The sequence below is a fragment of the Carettochelys insculpta genome, chromosome 3, assembly GCF_033958435.1.
Source record: "Carettochelys insculpta isolate YL-2023 chromosome 3, ASM3395843v1, whole genome shotgun sequence".
NCBI lineage: Eukaryota > Metazoa > Chordata > Testudines > Carettochelyidae > Carettochelys > Carettochelys insculpta.
Window position 1 is genome coordinate 162957662 of NC_134139.1, and position 22648 is coordinate 162980309.

Consider the following 22648-nt stretch of genomic DNA (forward strand, 5'->3'; position numbering starts at 1 on the left):
TACAGAACAAAACTGGTCCCACAGCTGATCTCTGCAGAACCCCACTTGTTTTGACTTTTCTGCATGACTGAAGACCATTGATAACTACTCTCTGAATATGGTTATCCAACCAGTTATGCACCCATCTTGTAGTAGCCCCATCTACATTGTATTTCCCTAGTGTATTGATAAGAAGGTCATATGAGACTGTATCATATGCTTTAGTAAACTCTCGGTATACCACTGCTTCTGCTTCTACCTTATCCACAAGGTTTGTTATCCTATCAGAGAAAGCTGTCAGGTTGGTTTGGCATGGTTTCTTCTTGACAAATCCATGCTGTTACTTATCATTTTATCGTCCAGATGTTTGCAGATGGATTCCTCAATTATTTGCTCTATTATTTTTCCTGACACAGAAGTTAAGCTGACTGATCTCTAGTTTCTGGAGTGTCCTTATTTCCCTTACTTGGATAACTTTAGTTATTAAAACACATCATTCATTTTGAAAGACAGTATATGGTATGGATTTTTTCTGGTGGACAAGGAATAGTGCACTGGGACGTTATCTGAATGGCTGCAGTTTAATGTCGGCTCTTCTTATTGAATAAAATATATTCAGCTCTTATCTTGCAGCTGTACAGATATAGACGATTGTACTTTTGCCAATCTCATTCTCTAAGCAAGACAGGAACTAATGAATATGTGGCTATAAGATATTTAGAAATGAAAGTCTGTGGGACATATTGGCTACGTCTACACGTGCAGCCAACATCGAAATAGCTTATTTCGATGTTGCGACATTGAAATAGTCTATTTCGATGAATAACGTCTACACATCCTCCAGGGCCAGCAACGTCGATGTTCAACTTCGACGTTGCTCAGCCCAACATCGAAATAGGCGCAGCGAGGGAACGTCTACACGTCAAAGTAGCACACATCGAAATAGGGATGCCAGGCACAGCTGCAGACAGGATCACAGGGCGGACTCAACAGCCAGCCGCTCCCTTAAAGGGCCCCTCCCAGACACAGTTGCACTAAACAACACAAGATACACAGAGCTGACAACTGGTTGCAGACCCTGTGCCTGCAGCATAGATCCCCAGCTGCCGCAGAAGCAGCCAGAAGCCCTGGGCTAAGGGCTGCTGCCCACGGTGACCATAGAGCCCCGCAGGGGCTGGAGAGAGAGCATCTCTCAACCCCCCAGCTGATGGCCGCCATGGAGGACCCAGCAATTTCGACGTTGCGGGACGCGGATCGTCTACACGGTCCCTACTTCGACGTTGAACATCGAAGTAGGGCGCTATTCCTATCTCCTCATGAGGTTAGCGACTTCGACGTCTCGCCGCCTAACGTCGAAGTTAACTTCGAAATAGCGCCCGACGCGTGTAGACGCGACGGGCGCTATTTCGAAGTTAGTGCCGCTACTTCGAAGTAGCGTGCACGTGTAGACGCAGCTTACATGTTGTTTATGCCAGATTGTAGTTGCTCTTTGTACGAGAACCTAATTCTGCTGTTTTGAATGCAGTTTATTTTCCAAATTTATTTATTTATTTATTTATTGTGCATATTCATATTAAAAGTGGTTTTGCATGTGAGAATTAGGCCAGCTCAATCATATGTGTTTCAGTCAAGTCGGTGGTTTCTGCTGATGCCAGGATAGAGAGAGTTCTTATAGTACTAGGCGTGCACCACTGCTTTTTGCCCCATGTATGAGATACCCCAAGAGGGTTTGCATCCAAGGACTGACTAAAATGAATTTTAGAGCAATTTGTGGCCTTCATGCTGTTATTCATTAGTTTTTAGGAAATGCAATAGTTTTTATACTGGGATCTTAGTCTACAGTGGCTCAGGAGGTATGAAATTCACTGCACATTTTTATAACTAATTTAATTTGGCCAACTATTTGCATAGCGCACAGTCAACCTGTGGAACTCCTTGCCCGAGGAGGCTGTGAAGGCCAGGACTCTATTAGGGTTTAAAAAAGAGCTTGATAAATTTTTGCAGGTTAGGTCCATAAATGGCTATTAGCCAGGGATAAAGTATGGTGCCCTAGCCTTCAGAACAAGGGCAGGAGATGGATGGCAGGAGATAAATCACTTGATCGTTGTCTTCTGTTCTCCTTCTCTGGGGCACCTGGCATTGGCCACCGTCGGCAGATGGGATGCTGGGCTGGATGGACCTTTGGTCTGACCCAGTATGGCCATTCTTATGTTCTTATGTTCTTATAATATTACTTCATTTTACTTCACACAGATGCCAATATCTTCCACGGGCCCACATCCTGGAATGTGCTCCACTGTGGGCACATATGTCCTGCAAAGCCATAGACTTAATGCAAGTGAAGAGAGAAGTCACATGGAGTCACAAACCATGGAGAACCCAGACAGTGGGCCACACCAAAGACTTAAATTACCAAGATCTACTGGCAGATTAGCATGGAAGGAAGATTTATGATGTAGGATTTATGGGATACTGCAAATGAAGCTTGCTCTGGAAGGGACGGGGAGGGAGACCCTGGAAGGGGCGTAGGAAGGGGTCTGGAGGGGACAGGGGAGGAGGGGGTCGCGATCAGGGGAGAGGAGCTATGGGAAGAGGGAGCATGGAGGCCAGGGCTGGGAGGGCCTGGAGCACCCCACCACACACTCATGAGCATGTAGGGGCGTGGGAGGGGTGCAGTTACCTTGGTCTCAGTGAGGGACAAGGGGAAAAGGGGGGCAGTGGGCAGGGGGAGCTGGTTTGCTGTGACCCCCACTGGCCGCGAGCCACTGGATGAGTTCCAGCCAGGATGCTGGGGAGACATAGAGTCGAGTGGGGCAGCGAGGTCAGGGACTGTGGGAAAGGTAGCAGGGGGGCTGCAGGAGGTTGGGGCAGGTGTTTGGTCACGTCCCAGATGAGGACACAAAGGGCCACCACCACCTCACCTCAGGCCTCCCACTCCATTGCCAGCCATGCTGGAGTATGGCATTCTGCTCCCACCAGGTGACTGTGTGGGCAGTGGCCTCCTCCTTGTGGTGGCAGCATGGCCTCCTGCTGCAGACCCGCATGGGCGCCCTAGGTGGGGATGTCCTGGCCCCCTTACCTGCTGCTGCAGGGTTCCCCTGCCCCAGGACAGGGCTTGTCTGGCACTCAGACAGTGGAGCTGTGGAGACAGAAGGTGAAAGGGATGATCCATCAGTCCTGTGGCCTGGCCCTGAGGGCCATGTCCCCCACCCCTCATAGGCAGCCTCTCTCCCACCCTGCTGTCTGGTGGCCCTGGTGGTTCCTGGGTGCTGAGGGGTCCCTATTGGGTACAACATGCGGTGGGCACAGTCCGGCCCCTCCTCACCTTTCCCCGGGGTGCAGCTGGCGATGCTGTCTGTGGGAGTGGGTGCTGAGTGCCACACACCACCCTCTTCACAGCCCGGGGGATGCAGCCATCTGGGGTGCATCCGGATGGGAGCCAGCAGCCATGTAGCTAGCCTGCTCCTGGCTGTGACAGAGGTTGGCGCCCCCTTCCCCAGGTCCTGGGATGTCCAAAGCACCCAGAACCTACCTGAGGGTTCCTTAAGGAACCTGGGGGCGCCCCGGTGGAGGATGCCAGCCTCAAGGACCCAGACAGGAGGGCAATGATGAGCATCATATCACTGGACCTGTGGTCCTTGGAAGGTTGGTCAGGCCAGAGGATCCTGGCTGTTCATGCTGCTCTGACTCGGGCTCAGGCTCTGGCTACATAGTGTCCAGCATCATTACTGTGGGGGCTGCCTCCTTCGCCCCGAGGAGACTGACCATCTTCTTATAGTGGGGGCAGTTGGTGGGCGCTGCCCCTGAGCGGCCAGGCGTGTCTCTGGCTCTGGTGTACACCTGCCTCATTTCTTTTACTTTCCACCTCACCCGGTCCGGGGTGTGGAGCGTGTGTGTGCCTGCAGGTGGTGAGGCCCACAGACAGGCAGGCGAATGCCATGGCATTCCGGCACCAGCCAGTTGTTTGCAGCAGGACCTTCTCATCCCCCCATGGGCCAAGGAGGTCCCGCAGCTGCGGCTCTGACCAGGACATAGCCCTCTTTTTTGTGTCCTGACTGGGCTGCTGTGAGCCCTCCTCTGGCTCACCTGGGGACTCCTGAGGGGGCGTAGGGCTCCTGGCTGCTGGCCATGGGGCGCGCAGGTGCATCGGGTGGCTGCAGTATGGGAGGGAAGGCATGCTGTCACGGGCTTGTGCCTGTGATGCTGCTAGCATGCTCTCAGCTCTCTGCCACAGGGGTTCTGGGTCCCTGCACCTTTAAACACAGCCAGATGCAGGGACCATAGAGTTCCACTTGCGCTGCCAGGATTCTCTGCACCGAGCTGGCCGGCGCCATGGAGGACTGCTCTTTCAAAAGAGCGGCCCATGGAGCATCTACGCGGGTTTTCTTCCGAAAGTGTCTTTCAAAAGAAGGTGCTCTTCCTGAAGCAGGAGTGGACGAGTGCCTTCGAAGGCAGCACCACGTTCTTTCAAAATTACTTTTGAAAGAATGTGTTTTGTGTGTAGACACTCCGCAGGCTGTTTCAAAAGAGCCCCTTCTTTTGAAAAATATTTGGAAAGGACTTGCTAGTGTAGAGGCAGCTGATGAATCTGCCTAGGAAATTAGCAATGAATTAGTCTTGCTATTAAAGTAGTGGGTTGTATGTATCTTGCTTTAACAAAAGCGTAGGTAGTGATAAATAACAGAAATTAGCAGCCAACATGTAAAATGTAAGTATTTTTTAAGTTGTTGAGTGGAATAATAAAGATGAAAAAATATTGCCTAGACAGATGCTATTTCATTTTTTGAAAAAAGATTTTTCTGTACAAATGTGAAGAACATATGAAGCAATATTTCAAAGAAAGAAACAAAGGGTTTTAAATAGACGGTTGACTGACCAGCTGAAGCTTGGCTAAAGGAAGAAACTAAGATATCAATACAGAATGTATAGACCGGACAAACTCAGCGAGACTGTAGGTGGTGTGCTTCTTTGTTGGGCAAATACAACATTTTTTAAGTAAAATTACATATGCAGGCTGGATAATGTGACAAAGAGAACATTTAACTGAAATGTATAGTAAAACATATTTACTGGATGTTATCAGCCTCCAAGGGAAAGTGAAAGGATCAGGTGACTTCTATGTAGGAGAGGTCCAATAAATTTAGAACATTCATTGCTGGCAATTTCATTTACCTTGAAATTGACGTGAATAGAATTTGAAGGACTAAGACAGGGAATGTGTTTTTATAGACATAATACTGTACTGTAAAAACTTAAGTAAAGTTAAGGGTAAATAAGTAAACACTTACAGCATATTGGACGTTGGAAAATGCTGTTTGTTTTTTGCATTAATAACTGGAACGAAATAGGTCCTGTAAATTCACAGTTGGGTGAATAATACACGGCTGCATGAGTTAATTTTGTTGACACCAGTTTGATTATATTTAAAAATAAAAGTATAGTCATTCGTTTTCAAATAATTAAAGCTGATAAATGTGTGCCTCTGATGAAGGTGAGTGAAACAAGCAGCCAAAACAACAAAAGAGAAAGGCCTAAAACCATTGAATTTTAATGTAGGACAAAGGGAAGATAATTTTAAGAAGCAGATTAGAAAATTCACTTATGCAGGCTAGTATTCAGCACTAAAGTCGTCAGACTTGGAACCCTGCACGTAGCTGGCACTCAAGCCATACTAATAGATATGAATGAATGATTACAGTTAGTAGGGAGGAGTGGAGGTGGCTGGTCTAAAGCACATATATGTAGATTGCCCGTTTTCAATTTTTGCTTCTTTATAATTGTTGTATAATATCAAAGTTTACTTTAACCATTTTATCTGTTTGTGCACAGGTGGGAAATTGGCAGGGGGATAGATACTGGAGGGTGGGGCTAGCAAAATAACCAATGATAAGTGATGTTGAATCTTAACATCTACTGTCAAGACACAAAAGTCAAACTCTTAAGTTCTCAAGAAGCATTTCTTTTTCCTTTCCCTATCTAAAATTATGTTTTCATAAATGGAAATAGTTTTTCATCACTATGCTTAGGTGTGGTGAAATTGACATTTCATGATATTTACTAGTAAAATCTAATCCTTCATATATGTATGTGCACTCACACACAAAGAGCTCATAAATATATTTTCTCTTTATCTGTTCCTGTATTTTGTGTTTGTAAATTAATGCTTTGTGTTTTTAATGAATTGTATATGTGAGGTCATAAAATTATTCTCTGAAATCTCTATTAAAACCACATCATATATTTTTAAATTCTAGAACATTACGAAACTTATACTTGTCCTAGATTCATGTGAACATTTTCTGTAATTTTAGTTTTCATGAGTTTCAAACCTCCTAGATTTTTTTCCCTGTGAGTTTCTGTTTCGAATAGTCTAAACTAAGACCAGCAACAGTTGTTCCTAGTCTTCTGTGCAAACCACATTTGCATTATTTCAATTCAGCACCTTACATGATCTCCCCAAACTTTGCTTGTCATTGCTTGAAAGGTTTTATGACCCAAGGGCTGCGTCTACACTACAAAATTACTAAGTTAAGTCTACACACACTTTTCCTTACTTCAAAGTTAACTTTGAAGTAATGGAGGCTAACTTTGAAGTCAATACTCCATTCCTGGGAATGGAGTAGTGCCCTACTTTGAAGTCTAATCTCAAAGTAGGATGTGTGGACATTCTGCACTCACTACTTTGAAGTAAGGGGTTCGCCATGATGGCAACATCCCCTGGAGTACGGAGACACTCTGGCCAGCCCAGGCAGGGCTCTATGGTCCCTACCCAGCAACCCCAGGCTGGAAGCTGAGAGCATGCCACAAGCAGGGGCAGCATGAGCTCACTGCTGGACTGCTCCTGCTCGACGTGCCACCCAGAGTCTGCACATGCTGGCCACCATAGCTATGTCTACACGTGAAGCCTACATCGAAGTAGCTTATTTCGATGTAGCGACATCAAAATAGGCTATTTCGATGAATAACGTCTACACGTCCTCCAGGGCTGGCAACGTCGACGTTCAACATCGACGTTGCGCAGCACCACATCGAAATAGGTGCTGCGAGGGAACGTCTACACGCCCAAGTAGCACACATCGAAATAAGGGTGCCAGGCACAGCTGCAGACAGGGTCACAGGGCGGACTCAACAGCTAGCCCCTCCCTGAAAGGGCCCCTCCCAGACACAGTTGCACTAAACAACACAAGATCCACAGAGCCGACAACTGGTTGCAGACCCTGTGCATGCAGCATGGATCCCCAGCTGCAGCAGCAGCAGCCAGAAGCCCTGGGCTAAGGGCTGCTGCCCACGGTGACCATAGAGCCCCGCAGGGGCTGGAGAGAGAGCATCTCTCAACCCCTCAGCTGATGGCCGCCATGGCGGACCCCGCTATTTTGAAGTTGCGGGACGCGCAACGACTACACGGTCCCTACTTCGACGTTGAACGTCGAAGTAGGGCGCTATTCCCATCCCCTCATGGGGTTAGCGGCTTCGACGTCTCGCCGCCTAACGTCGATGTTAACATCGAAATAGCGCCCAACACGTGTAGCCGTGACGGGCGCTATTTCGAAGTTAGTGCCGCTACTTCAAAGTAGCGTGCACGTGTAGACACGGCTCTTGTGTGCTCATGACAACCCACAACAGCTGTTTGATCAGGACATGCAAGAATATGAAACTCTGACACCGGATGGGTTCAAATGTGAAAGGCTACAGCTTTATTAATGTTTATTTTTAATGGTGAGAGGACCTCCCAAGGTACCATGGGTTTTCGTGGTCCAGAATGGTATTAAATGGCTTCCAGGCCAAATAATTAATATTCACGTTTGACCCTCTTAGGTCTAAGCCCTGGGATTCAGCCCACCTAAATCTTCCCACTCTCTCCCTGTGTCTGAAAGGGCTAGGAGGTGAGGGTCGAAATGCAAAGAATTAAGTTCTTCTCGTCTTCCTCCTGACTGATAGGTTCCAGCAGTCATCTCCCCACTTTCAATTTTGCCTCCTGGAGATGGCCCCTTGAGCCTCTCATCTGTACTGGACAGTAGGCACAATGTTGTGATGAAATTACAAATTCACTTAAATTAGCATGTTAAGAACGGCCAAACTGGGTCAAACCAAAGGTCCATCTAACCCAGTATTCTGTCTTCTGACAGCGGCCAATGCCAGGTGGCCCAGAGGAGCGAATGGAATGGATAATCATCAAATGGGCCCTGTTACCCATTCACAGCATCTGGCAAGCAGACAGCAGGGACATCATCCTTGATCATCCCTGACATTGATAGACCTCTCCTGCATGAATGTGCCTAGTGCTTGTTTTCTAATCTGTCTTTTCTCCTTATTGACTTTAAACTGGGCCTCCAGGATGTTGGAAGGGAGCTGAAAAAATCTCTGTCAATGTTGCTCAGAAGGGGAAACTTTTCAGCTCTCCAAAACAGTGAGTTAGTCCCCTAGTTACCTTAGAAATGCTGATCAAAATATACTTCTCTTTCAGGGCAAAGAAGGTGGGACAGCAACTGTGACAGAATGGCTGATGCAGGCTCTGAGGGTTTCCAATACAGGAAGGGCAGGAGCACACATTAGAACGGTCTCTCTCTTCCACCCTGATCTCCGCTATCCCCATGCAGCTTAGCAGCAGACTCAAGAACCAGTGAGCCTGGGGGCAAGATGTGTGAGGCCCTGTTCTGTACCCCCAGCCCTCAGAGCTGCCCAAAGTGGCAATTCCATGGTGTTTCAAAGGGGTCTGGGGCTCTGGCCATTGCTGCAGCCACAGCATCAGCTGGGAGATTTGGGCCCCTTTGAAAGGCCAGAACCATGTGCACTTGCCCATCTTGCCCCCACCCTGTCTGTGGCAAAGACAGCGAGGAAAGGGAGAAACATGGCCCTCTTTCATTGCTACCTTCCTTGCCTCCAGATTTAATCTTCCTCTTCCTCCTTCCCTGATGAGAATGAGGTTGCAGTTTCAGCCGAGCAATATAGCTGTCAGCCTCAAGAGCAACACTTGTGCCCACAAGTCGGAGCTTCCTTCATAACTGACCATGGAACCGACTTTCTGGCTAACTGCAAAACTTCTTGTTTGATTTGTCTGTCCCTTGGAAATCATACGTGTAAGAAACTGAGCCCCGAGTCAAAGTCTCTACGCAACAGGGAAGGAAAGGGAAGGGAGAGGAATTTGAAGGGACCGACGTGCACACTTCAGTAAATTTGCTCACCTACTATGGTGACGAGTGCTGCAGAAGTACCCAGCTAGATAAAAGCCATTCCAAAACATTTCCAATGAAGCATTTAAAAATAGGTGTTGGAGCGAGAGCTGAGGGCAATATTTCTCACATATCTGTCGGGAGCAAAGAAAGTTTTATGGACAGGTGGTCACCTAAATTCTTGTTTGAGTGATAAACAATCCTGGGGTCAACAAGAAATCTTGTGGCGCCTTATAGACTAACAAATATTTTGGAGCATAAGCTTTCGTGGGCAAAGACCTGCTTCATCAGATGCATGAGTTGCGGGGGGTGGTTTCAGGGGGTATTTAATGAGTGGGGTCCCAGTAAGAGGGAGGAGCTGACAAGGTCTATTCAGCAAGGTGGAAATGGCCCAGTATCAATAGTATTTATCAAAAGAGGAAAAAACAAGTCAGATCAGACAGGGGGATGTGAGCCTTTGTCAGAGTCTAATGGGGAGCTATTAGCACCCAAAGCAGAGAAACTGCCTTTGTAAGCTGCAAGCTGCTCCCAGTCTCTGTTTAATCAATGGTTAATGGAGTCAAATTTGCAAATAAATCGCAGCTCACAGATTTCTCTCTCCATTTGATTTTTAAAATATTTTTGTTTCAGAACTGTCACCCTTAAATCTGCCCCGGAATGTCCAGGGAGATTGAAGTGTTTCCCCACAGGCTTCTGTACATTACTGTTCCGGATGTCTGATTTATGTCCATTTACTCTTTCTGCCCCACCATCCCCACAAACTTGATACAGTTCTGTGGTGATCTGGAGAGAGAAATCTCTCAGCTGCAACTTATTTGCAAATTTGACTCCATTAACCATTTCTCTGCTTTGGGTGCTAATAGCTTCCCATTAGACTCTGACAGTCTGTAAGGTGCCACAAGACTTCTTGTTGTTCTTGAAGCTACAGACTAACACGACTACCTCTCTAAATCCTGGGATCAGGCATCCTGGAGCCCTGCATGCGCATCTTTTAAAATGTTAACAAGGAAAAATAATTAGAGTTGGTTGAGTTAAATTGTTGACAGTACATTACACATAGATTCTTTAACCAGTATGACCAGTGCATGACACACAAGGGCTACGTCTACACATGAAGCCTACATCGAAGTAGCCTATTTCGATGTGGTGACATCGAAATAGGCTATTTCGATGAATAACGTCTACACGTCCTCCAGGGCTGGCGACGTCGATGTTCAACATCGACGTTGCGCAGCACCACATCGAAATAGGCGCAGCGAGGGAACGTCTACACGCCACAGTAGCACACATCGAAATAAGGGTGCCAGGCACAGCTGCAGACAAGGTCACAGGGCGGACTCAACAGCCAGCCGCTCCCTTAAAGGGCCCCTCCCAGACACACTTGCACTAAACAGCACAAGATACACAGAGTCGACAACGAGTTGCAGACCCTGTGCATGCAGCATGAATCCCCCGCTGCAGCAGCAGCAGCCAGAAGCCCTGGGCTAAGGGCTGCTACACACGGTGACCATAGAGCCCCGCACGGGCTAGAGAGACAGCGTCTCTCAACCCCCCAGCTGATGGCTGCCATGGAGGACCCCACAATTTCGACGTTGCGGGATGCGGATCGTCTACACGGTCCCTACTTCGACGTTGAACATCGAAGTAGGGTGCTATTCCGATCCCCTCATGAGGTCAGCGACTTCGACGTCTCGCCGCCTAACGTCGAAGTTAACTTCGAAATAGCGCCCGACGCGTGTAGCCGCGACGGGCGCTATTTCGATGTTAGTGCCGCTACTTCGAAGTCGCGTGCACGTGTAGACACAGCTAAGCAGTCATAAGACCCGACTTCCTTTCCTGGTTTGGCCATAGCTACTTGTATGGCCATCAGCAAATTACTTGTCAGTTGCCCCATGTGTAAAATAGAGTTGATAGTTATCTTCCCTTGTAAAATGCTATGAAATTTACTGTGCATGTGCTAATTACTATTATTATTAGTGCAGTACAGATTCAAAGTCTCTTTTCAATACATACTGTGGAAACTATAAGGACAATTTTTTCTGAAACTTAGGGGTGTGGGTTTTTTAATAAATGTAATTTTATGGAAAAGAGGAAAGAATGAGAGGAGGAAGGGCCATGAAAGCAACAGAATAAAACTGTGCATACATGTCAAGTGTCCTAATTATAGTCACTTTTGCCCTCCTCTTCCTACCACATTCTTGTTTGTGTCTGACCTTTGACAGTGTTGTGTTAAATGTTGGTTGTACAGTTCTGGGAGGATGTTTTGTCTTATAAAATGTCTAGTACATTTTAAGGTGCTTGAAGAAACACATTATTTCCCTGCTTTGGGAAAATAAGTATAAGGGATGGCCAGGTTTTAAGAGACAGTATCACAATTCCACTTGGTTCAATAAACTGCTGTTTTAAAAGAAAAAGCACAGCTTTATTAAAAATAGCCAATATGGGATTCAGGAAGGGATGGTCATGCTTCATTATTTCACCGGAATTCTTTCAGATGGTTTCTGCCAAAGCATAAGAACATAAGAACATAAGAACATAAGAATGGCCATACTGGGTCAGACCAAAGGTCCATCAAGCCCAGCATCCCATCTGCCGACGGTGGCCAATGCCAGGCGCCCCAGAGAAGGAGAACAGAAGACAAGTGATTTATCTCCTGCCATCCATCTCCTGCCCTTGTTATGAAGGCTAGGGCACCATACTTTATCCCTGGCTAATAGCCATTTATGGACCTGACCTGCAAAAATTTATCAAGCTCTTTTTTAAACCCTAATAGAGTCCTGGCCTTCACAGCCGCCTCGGGCAAGGAGTTCCACAGGTTGACTGTGCGCTGTGTGAAGAAAAATTTCCTTTTATTAGTTTTGAACCCACTACCCATCAATTTCATTTGGTGTCCCCTAGTTCTTGTATTATGGGAAAAGGTAAATAATTTTTCTATATTCACTTTCTCCACACCATTCATGATTTTATATACCTCTATCATATCGCCCCTCAATCGCCTCTTTTCCAAACTGAAAAGTCCCAGTCTCTCTAGCCTCTCCCCATATGGGACCCTTTCCAAGCCCCTAATCATCTTAGTCGCCCTTTTCTGAACCTTTTCTAATGCCAATATATCTTTTTTGAGGTGAGGAGACCACATCTGCACGCAGTACTCGAGATGTGGGCGTACCATAGTTTTATATAGGGGAAGTATGATCTCTTTTGTCTTATTATCGATCCCTTTTTTAATAATTCCTAACATCCTATTTGCCTTACTAACTGCCGCTGCACACTGCGTGGATGTCTTCAGAGAACTATCCACTATAACTCCAAGATCCCTTTCCTGATCTGTCGTAGCTAAATTTGACCCCATCATGTAGTACGTGTAATTTGGGTTATTTTTTCCAACATGCATTACCTTACACTTACCCACATTAAATTTCATTTGCCATTTTGCTGCCCAATCACTCAGTTTGCTGAGATCTTTTTGTAGTTCTTCACAATCCCTTTTGGTTTTGACTGTCCTGAACAACTTGGTGTCATCTGCAAACTTTGCCACCTCACTGCTTACCTCATTTTCCAGATCATTGATGAACAAGTTGAACAGGATCGGTCCCAGGACTGAGCCCTGGGGAACACCACTAGTTACCCCCCTCCATTGTGAAAATTTACCATTTATTCCCACCCTTTGTTTTCTGTCTTTTAACCAATTCCCGATCCATGAAAGGACCTTTCCTCCTATCCCATGACCACCTAATTTACATAAAAGCCTTTGGTGTGGGACCGTGTCAAAGGCTTTCTGGAAATCTAGGTATATTATGTCCACTGGGTGCCCCTTGTCCGCATGTTTATTAACCCCTTCAAAGAATTCTAATAGATTAGACAGACACGACTTCCCTCTGCAGAAACCATGCTGACTTTTGCCCAACAATTCGTGCTCTTCTATGTGCCTTGCAATTTTACTCTTTACTAGTGTTTCTACTAATTTGCCTGGTACTGATGTTAAACTTATCGGTCTATAATTGCCAGGATCTCCTCTAGAGCCTTTTTTAAATATTGGTGTTATATTGGCCGTCTTCCAGTCATTTGGTACCAAAGTGGATTTAAAGGATAGGTTACAAACCACTGTTAATAACTCCGCAATTTCACATTTGAGTTCTTTCAGAACCCTTGGGTGAATGCCATCTGGTCCTGGGGACTTGTTACTATTCAGCTTATCAATTAATTCCAAAACCTCCTCTAATGTCACTTCAATCTGAGTGAGTTCCTCAGATTTGTCGCCTAAAAAGGCTGGCTCAGATTTAGGAACCTCTGTAACATCTTCAGCCGTGAAGACTGAAGCAAAGAAATCATTTAATCGCTCCGCAATGGCACTGTCTTCCTTGATCGCTCCTTTTATATCTTTATCATCCAAGGGCCCCACTGCTTTTTTAGCAGGCTTCCTGCTTCTAATGTATTTAAAAAACATTTTACTATTGTTTTTTGAATTTTTGGCTAGCTGTTCCTCAAACTCTTTTTTGGCTTTTCTTACTACATTATGACAGTTAATTTGGGAGTGTTTATGTTCCTTTCTATTTTCCTCACTAGGATTTGACTTCCACTTTTTAAAAGCTGCCCTTTTCTCTCTCACTGCCTTTTTAACATGGCTGTTTAGCCATGGTGGTTCTTTGTTAGGTCTCTTACTGTGTTTTTTTATTTGGGGTATACATTTAAGTTGGGCCTCTAGTATGGTGTCTTTAAACAGTTTCCATGCAGCTTCCAGGGATTTTAGTTTAATTACTCTACCTTTTAGTTTCTGTTTAACTAGCTTCCTCATTTTAGTGTAATTCCCCTTTTTGAAATTAAATGCCAGAGTGTTTGACCGCTGCGGTGTTCTTCCCAACACAGGAATATTAAAAGTTAATTAGTTATTAAAAGCAGACAAAGGATATGTAGTGGCCATCGTGTGCTTTGATTTTTCAGAAAACAGTTTACAGTGTTCTTTACTGGAAGTCAATGTTAAGGCGTGGAAACATGTAATAAGTGGAAAGTTGGCTAAATGGCAGGAAACAAATGGGAGCTGTAAAATGGAATTTTTTTAAGCTGAAAAGAACACACCAGCAGTGTGGTGGAGGGCTCACCCTGTGGATCCCAGGTTTTATTACTTAAGCAAATGATTTACAGTACCATTGATGCCTGGTATGGAGGGCAAGTTTTCCATTTTTCAGCAATTAAACTGTGTATAATCATAATCAGAAATGAGAGAGTTGGACACATAAGTACATAGATGGCTAATATTTCACAACAGGCCAAATAAAACATAGGCCATTTTATGCTCAGTAAAAGACCTTTCAGTCTGACATGCTTGTCACTTAAAAATTGTATTGTAACCCTCCCCCACCACTCACACACCTTTCTGCTTTTTAGCTCTCTTTTCCAGGAAATGATCTAGCACATAGGGGCCTTGTAAGAAAAAGCTAAATTTGAAATTGGCTGTATGAATCCACATAAAAATACAGCTATGAACATGGATTATGTTTACATTTTCTTTTCACAGCTAGCAGACTGAAGTGGTAATTAGCAAGATAGCAACATTGCTCAGAGAACAGAGTGAGGGGCAATTTGATAGCAGCCTTCAACTTCCTGAAGCGGGGAGCTCTAAAGAGGATGGAGAGAGGATATTCTCAGTAGTGATGGATGGCAGAACAAGGAGCGATGGTTTGAATTTACAGAAGGAGAGGTGTAGGTTGATATTAGGAAAAACTGTTTCATGAGGAGGGTGGTGAAGCACTGGAATGCTTTACCTAGAAAGGTGGTGGAATCTACATCCCTAGAGGTTTTTAAGTCCCAACTTGACTAAGTCCTGGCTGGGATGATTTAGTTAGGGTTAGTTAAGTCTGATCCTGCTTCAGGCAGGGGGCTGTACTAGATGACCTCCTAAAGTCCCTTCCAGACCTAGGATTCTATGAACATGAGGGAAATAACTTTTTTTTCTTTGCCTTCCAGCAATTGTATAATAACCTAGTTTATTTGGTTTAGAAACTTGAACTGAAAGGACCAATTAACAAGAGATAGGGAAAGCATCTTTGCAATTATTTAACACCACCAGTTAACTAAGCAAAGAAAAGTAAAAACTATATCCAATGGAAACTGAAAAAACAGACACGGCAGACGAGATGGCAGGTGAACTGTGAAATGAAGAAAAGGCCCCAGATCAGAGGGTTCCAATGAAGAAAACCAAAAAGAGGGGGTGGAGTGCAGGAAACCAGAAAACCACTGGTATCAGGAGACCTAGTAATACTTAATCAGGCAGCTACTTTTTATAAGTGAAAAAAATCCCACGCTAAAGCAATGGGCAAGGCAGACTTAATTATGGAAAAGACTGAGAAATATAGAAAGCACAGGTGTTCACATTCACAATAGTTAAGATGTTTGCAACCTTTTACTTGTTGTTTGTGTCTTGTTCTTTTTTGTGGGAATTATTTTTTTTAAAAATAGAAGAATGTTGCCACGAAACTGTGTAAAGAAAGAGAAAGAGCTTTTTGCCTGTTTTTTTGTTAAATAAAATTTGTAATTGTAGCAAAGTCACTGTAAGTGTATATTCATAGAAAATTGGTGTTCTTCCCAAGTGGTTGATGGCATTGAGCCTTTGGCCCTGTGCTTTTGAGCATACCCATAACCATCTAATACCCACCTCCATCGCTTTCTACCAGAGCTGTTCCTTGATTAAGGTGAATTGGGGCCCTAAGGTTTGGGGTCCTTGCTTCAACATCAATGTATCAGATGGGGCGAAGACTACAGATGTCTGCTTTAGCTGAGCAGGCAGAGCCAGCCAGCCAGCAGGAGACAGAGTGGTGTGTCTGGCTCTGCCTCCTCCCCCACGTGTCATACCATGTGGCATAGCTGGTGGGAGGGAAAGGAGGACTTGGCAGACCTTGGTTTGTGGTTTCTGGTGACCATACAGACAGCTGGGTTGCCCCATAGCAGCTGTGTGTGGATTGTGTAGCCCACCTCCTCCTCCCTGGATGGATGTGGGGCAGCACTGGCAGGAGGGTGTTGTGTCTGCAGCTCCCCTGCTCTGCATGCCAACTCCTACCCCATCATTATTCAAATATGGAGCCTGGGGAGTGTGAGGGTCCCAGTCAGTGAAGGGGGCAGCGCTGTCACTCAGCAGACAGGCACCCCGATCATCACTGGGTGCTCCGGGTAAAACCCCTTGGCCCATGCGTTGTGGAGCAGCTGGTGCCTCATTGTCCTGACCAGTGTGTCCCCTGCTCCATTTTCCCCACCATCCCCTCACCCGCCCCGGGAGAGACCCAGTGCAACCCCTACACCCAGCCTGATTCAGACTGATTTATCCCGAGCCCCACACCTCCCTAGGAACAGCTCTGCTTATTGCAGAAAGTACAAACTTATCCTTACAACTAGTTAAGTAGATTCAGAGAGGCTAAACTGTGAGCTCTTCAGGGCAGGGACTGTATTTGTTTATTTATATGAAAGTAGGCTCCAGAGACCTTAACTGAGACTAAAGCCCTATTGTACAGACACATAGCAGGATGCAACCCCTGACCCAAAGAACATACAATCTAAATAACATACTTCTGGTTCAGTGCCCAGCACCTTGTTAGCATTTAAAAAGTATTAACAAGCACTCTTTCTTCCAACGCCACCCACAGTTTGATGATTGTGTCTCAGAAGTGTGGAGTACTGGCAGTTACTGAGGCAACGGACCTGCTGACTAGGTCTGTTTCAATCAACTGACCAGACAGAGGGATTCTGCAGCTTTTATGGATTCTCCTGATCTGGAAATTCCTCTCACTAGACTTTACTCTGAGGTGTAGGCAGAACTGCATCTGTCTTTGACTTAAATACAGACCTCAACTGCTTGTCTCAACAGTTCTTCTCATTCTAGAATTTTTCATTCTAATACATGAGAGAGACAGTTTGAGAGTGCACCCGGGGAATTACTGTGACAACTAGGAGGTCAAATCTGCAACCCTGCCTCTGGAGCCACATGCGGCTCTTTAAGAACTTACTTGTGTCTCCCAACACTATATTTGCAAATTAAGAAGAACCCTCCTGATTATTTTCAATAAACAGTGAATGTATAAAAGCCCAGCAGTGAACAGTGCATATCCAAATAACAAATGATGTGTGATTTCAAAACACTGCGTAATGCACCCTTTAATATCTGCAGTTCATTGTGGGATGTGATACTGTAGCTGTGTTTTGATCATGTTGTTAATGAAGTCTTGAATCTGAAAAGGAAGCTTGTGGCATTCCTGCTGTGAAGGGCAGGACACATTTTAAGAAAGAAAACTGAAATTAAACAGGAAGTAAAATGGCGTAATTAAAGTGGGTTTGGGAGTGAAAGTCAGGGAAACAGTGGTACAAACACACATGTAAAGTGTGAGGACATAGAATTAGTTAAAAATGTTGTGAATGTCCTGCAGTAAACCCTTGAAATGCATGATTTCCAGTTGTGCTTAACTCGCATTAACGCAAATGAAGTGAAACTCAATATCCTGTTACCCCGGCCCTGCCTCAAGCCCGGGCCCCATGTAGACTCAGTTTGCCCCCGCCCTAGCTCACCCCCCTGCTCTGCCCCAGTTCAAAACCTCTGTGTGTGGCTCTGGCTCACCACCCCCACGCACAGGTCTAGTTCAACCCCCCATGCCCTGGTTCAACCCTCCCATGTCCCAGCTCCAGCTCACTAACCCCACGCATGGCTGTGGCTTAACCCCCACCACGGTTCAACCCCTTCACCGTAGTTCAACCCCTCCCCCACTTGCAGCTCTGGCTCAACTCCACCCTCCTGCTCCCCTGCAGCTCTAATCCACCCCAGGCTTAACCCTCCCTGCTCCCTCCTACAGCCCCAACTAACCTCCAGGCTTAACCCTCCCTATCTGCCCCCCACAACCCCGGGACTTACCTTTCAAAAGAAGCTCCAGGTACCCCAGCTGATTCCCTGGCTTCAGAACATGTGTTCCACCAGGAAAGAAGCTGCCTTCTCATTTATGTGAAATTCAAGTTACGTGAGGGGTTACCGGAAGTATGGTTTGAAGTTATTTATTAAGCACCATCTTGTATTCACATGCATTGCAGCTCTTGAATTATTGAGTTTTTACCAAATTCAGAAAAAAATGGCTCTTCTTGCTATTTTGGTTGCCGACCCCTGGGTTAGGGGATTTAAAGGCTTGTGGTCAAACACCTTCCTCTGTAATTTCACAGCAGTCAACAGATTTACAGGAAGGATGAAATTGGCCCAGGTGCTTTACACCTCCTTCTCTCTTTATTTTCTCCAGTTAAATTGTTTTTTCTTGGAACTACTTTTTTTTATTCTAGCCTCCCTTGCTCCATATTAAATATCTGCTCTTTCCTAGTATTAGTTTCCCATGCATGCCATTAAGTAGCAAGTCTTACATTCTGCAACATCTGCTTTTCTGAAATCTGGTATTTTTTGCTCAGCTGTCTGGTCAGCAGCCACTTATCAGCATTTAAAACCTGATAATATGTTCGCTCATCATAAGTGAGCTTCTGCTCCGACCTCATTTATAATTTTCTGGTGTGTTTCCAGAACACATTAGATCCACGAAACACAGGTCATTCTGATCTAGTTGGCCTTGCAGCTAATATATAATTGAGCAATCTTTTACTACTTTCATTTACAAGCTTCTGTCCTTCCATCTCTTCCTGTGGCATGGGGGGAATAAACATACAGACTGATACAATGTACACCTAATAATATTTAGCTCCTCTGCAGCAGATTCTGTTCTGCCTTTTTTTTTTTTTTTCGTGATACAGGTCTGAACAGGTAGCTAGCTAGTGAAAGGAACAGGAACCAAGAAATCATAGGATTATGAGAGGACAAACCTGTCGCCCTGGTCAGTCTGCACTCAAGATTCTTGACTCCTTATCCCCTTTGCCTCTTTCTAGCATTAGCTACAACTCTTGCGAAGTTGCTGGTGCAGGCAGTGACTGCACCATTTCCATCTAATACTTTGTGGGTTCTCTGTTATGATTCATATGGGCCTCAGAGTAATTTATATATGTTTTACTGGCAGGTTTTTTGCTTTTTTGAAGGCAACATGCTCCATAGAATACCACATTCTCTGCCTCTTCCTTCCTGCTGGCCTCCTCCAATCCTTTTTTCCCTTACATTGACTGCTTTAACAAGTAAGCAGAGTGGAGAGGATGCCAGTGACTGCACAGGGGATTAGGAAAACCATACCAACCAGCTGCCTTTCCCACACATTCATTCCCCCACTCTATGTTGCATGGCACTTGTGCGAATGTTCTGTCTTTTAACATTGTCTTCCTAGCCACTGTTTGGTAGTTGTAATCCCATATGTCCTCAGCCAGGGCCTTTTTAGAGACCTCCTTTTATCATTTTAACAATATCCCATTTAACTTTATTATTTAAATGACTCAGAGTCAGTGTAATCCAGTTCTGAAGTGCTCTGGGCAGTAATCCAGCTTTCTCTTTGGGACAGATATTCATTTTTTGGACTAGCTATTAATTGCTTCCAAATGCTGAAAATATAGGAAGCCTTTTTAGAAAGTTTTTTGGGTGTTTGTAGAATGAAGTTAATGTGAAAAGTTTTCAGAAAGAGAACTTGATCACTTCAAAAATATTTAAAAATGAACTGTTTCATATTTGCTGAAGGTGCCAAATTATAGAATTAAAATTTAAGTCAGTGAATATGAAATAGTTAAAGAACAGAATATGGTAGGGTTAGCATCTCTGGATGCCACTTTGCCATTAAGACTTAACTGATCCTGCAGGGGTGATATTGTACTAATCTGGCTTCACTGAGATTAACAACGCAGCTCATGGTAGATTTAGGGCATGTTCACGTATGTTTCACTAGTAATTAGACTATTTATTTTACAACAATTTTTAATCACAGGCATCTTAGTTAGATTGACCAGGAAGCAGGCTGTGGGGGATATTCTGCATATTATCAAGAATCATGTATTTGTTTTATTTTGGGCTTCACTCACCTCCTGAATCAAGTGAACAAAATGCATTTTTCTACATATTGTGCATATATCACACACATATATTAAAATATTATTAATATTAAAATAATATTGTATCACATAATATTAAGAGAATATTATAATTTGGATTGCAAAGTCAAATGCTTAAAAGTAAGGAAATGCCAAAATTAAGATTGCCCTTGCAACCTTAATTTGGCCTCTGTGAGCAGGTGCCTTATGATTCAGTCTTTAATTATGTGATCACATTTTGGTTTTCCACAGGGAGCCCATTCTCATCCTGTGCCCATGATGGGTGTTGCTCAGTTAACAAGCAGCAATCTCATATTTTGTTTTCTTCTCACTGTGGGGCTCCTCTGCCTTATTGACCATTCAAACACTTCTCTGAAGACAGAATCATTAATTTTCCCTTAGGCTTTTCATTATAGTATCTGAGTGCTACACAATAAACTTATTTTCTTCAGACCTCTTGGAGATGAGGAGGTCATAAAAATCTCCATTTTACCAATGGGGAATTAAACCACAGAGAGATTGAAGTCCATAAATTCTGAATACCCAATCTGAGCGCTTCATATATCCAAAGCACAGATCCTTAGTAACACAGCTGAAATCAAACCCCTGGGTATAAGTTGGGCACCCAGAAAATGAGAATCAGTTAATGACCAGCTGTGTGTGCACCTTATTTTATTCTACTTACCCCTCTTCCACATCCAACACTTACGACTTTGCATTCAAATCAGGGTGAGTTTCAAAGAGCAAAGGAGATAGCCTCACTTCTTTCAGGTTCAGTACCCAACCCCATCATGGCCTACGGAAACGCAGAGCTGCAGTTACACAGAAAAGTCCTACTCAGCCCCTGAATACCTCAGTCAGAATGTGCTGATGGGATCTTCTGAGACTTTTGCTGCAAAGCGGGTTAGTCTCTACTTAACAGTGTACAATGTGCTTTCAAAAACAGCGAGAAGTCCTGTGGCACCTTATAGACTAACAGATATTTTTTAGCATAAGCTTTCGTGGGCAAAGACCCACTTCTTCAGATTGCCCATGAAAGCTTATGCTCCAAAATATCTGTTAGTCTTTAAGGTGCCACAGGACTTCTTGTTGTTTTTGCAGGTACAGACTAACACAGCTACCCCTCTGATGTGTTTTCAAAGTCTTATGCCATAACCAGATTTGTAAAGATTTTCCAATGGAAGGCACATGCCTGACATAAAGGTCATTTCCCTAGAGAAGTTTAAGTCCCTGCTCCAGAGCATGGGAATGCTGCAGTTGATTTGCTTTTTCTATTACTTAATCATTTTGTTAATCTTAGCTGTAAATGAATTTCCATTGACTCTGGCCTCACCTTGCTCAATTTACATTGTTTCGCATGGGCAAAACATTTTAGTAAATTCGTTTTCAGAAACAGCTGAGCTATTTTTGTTGAAATTTTCCAAACAAGTTCAGCCTAAGACAGACACGCATTGGTTACAGGTCAGCAAAATTATAAGCCATTGAAAATGTGGAAGTATCAGGTGACCTTAATAAGAGGTGGTGCTACCAGCGTGACCTATAATAGTGATTTTACCTCTTCCTTAAAGAAGACATATTAAAGTAATACTCTCTCATTCAAGTATGGCACAAAACAGATGCAATTATTGGATTTATGTTTCAAAATGTCTTCAAAAACATTTCAAAATGTATCCTAGATTCATCAAAGGAGTATTTTAATTAAAACAGTGAGTAACAAAGTTAGTTATTTGAGTCTATATCTTTTAATATTTCAGTTAACATTTTAATTTTTTTTTCATTTACTTTTTCACTTTTTTCTTTTGGTCTTCCTTGGTTTTTTTTTTTTTTTCTTAGCACATTGGATGGGCACCTAATCCATGACTAAGGGGAAGTCCTGGTGAGAATAGGATTGCTTTCTACTGCATAAAATGAAACATTTTCATCTAATCAGGGATTGCATTCTAGTCTGTTGGGCTCAGATTGAAAAATCTCTTCTGCAGTAAGTTGATTTTCACCTGTGCACTGTTACATATGTGCTTAGATCCAGTGACCCACACTTAGTGGACCTAGAAGAGGGGTGAGCAAAATGGGGGTCAGGCCCCCTTGGGGGATGTGAAATTTTGTAAGGGGGTACTCAGTATGAGTGGCTGCTGGGTCTCAGGCTCAACTATCTCAGAAAGCATGTTGAAATATGTCACTATTTTTATGTATGTGTATTCACATTTGTATACTGATTAATGAAGTTGTGAGTGGGAAGGGTAGCTCAGTGGTTTGAGTGCTGCCCTGCTAAACCGAGGTTTGTGAGCTCAATCCTTGAGGAGGCCATTTAGGTATCTGGGGCAAGCAAATATGAAAAAAAAAGTAGTAGGGACGATGATATAGGTCCTGTTGTGAGCCCAGGGGACTGGACTCAATGATTTCTCAAGGTTCCTTCCAGTTCTATGAGGTAGGTGTATCTCCACTTATTATTACATTCTACATACTTATTTTCTTACCTGTGCCGAATGGTTATTTTTCATATGAACATAACTGAAATTGCTGTTGGTTTGGCT

General features: G+C 44.3%; 1 protein-coding gene across 2 annotated transcripts in view; it reads left to right on the forward strand.

Annotated features, from left to right (window-relative positions):
* HMGCLL1 (3-hydroxy-3-methylglutaryl-CoA lyase like 1) overlaps positions 1 to 22648 on the forward strand; it is a 140513-nt gene that overhangs the window by 88625 nt on the left and 29240 nt on the right. Inside the window, exon 8 of one of the 2 annotated variants that reach the window (XM_074988885.1) lies at positions 2233 to 2464. The exons of the other annotated variant lie outside the window; for it this stretch is intronic. Within the exon in view, the coding sequence (XP_074844986.1) occupies positions 2233 to 2433 (201 nt within the window). The 3' untranslated portion in view covers positions 2434 to 2464. Of the gene's footprint in view, positions 1 to 2232; positions 2465 to 22648 lie in introns of those variants that run through there. 2 annotated transcript variants of the gene reach the window in all.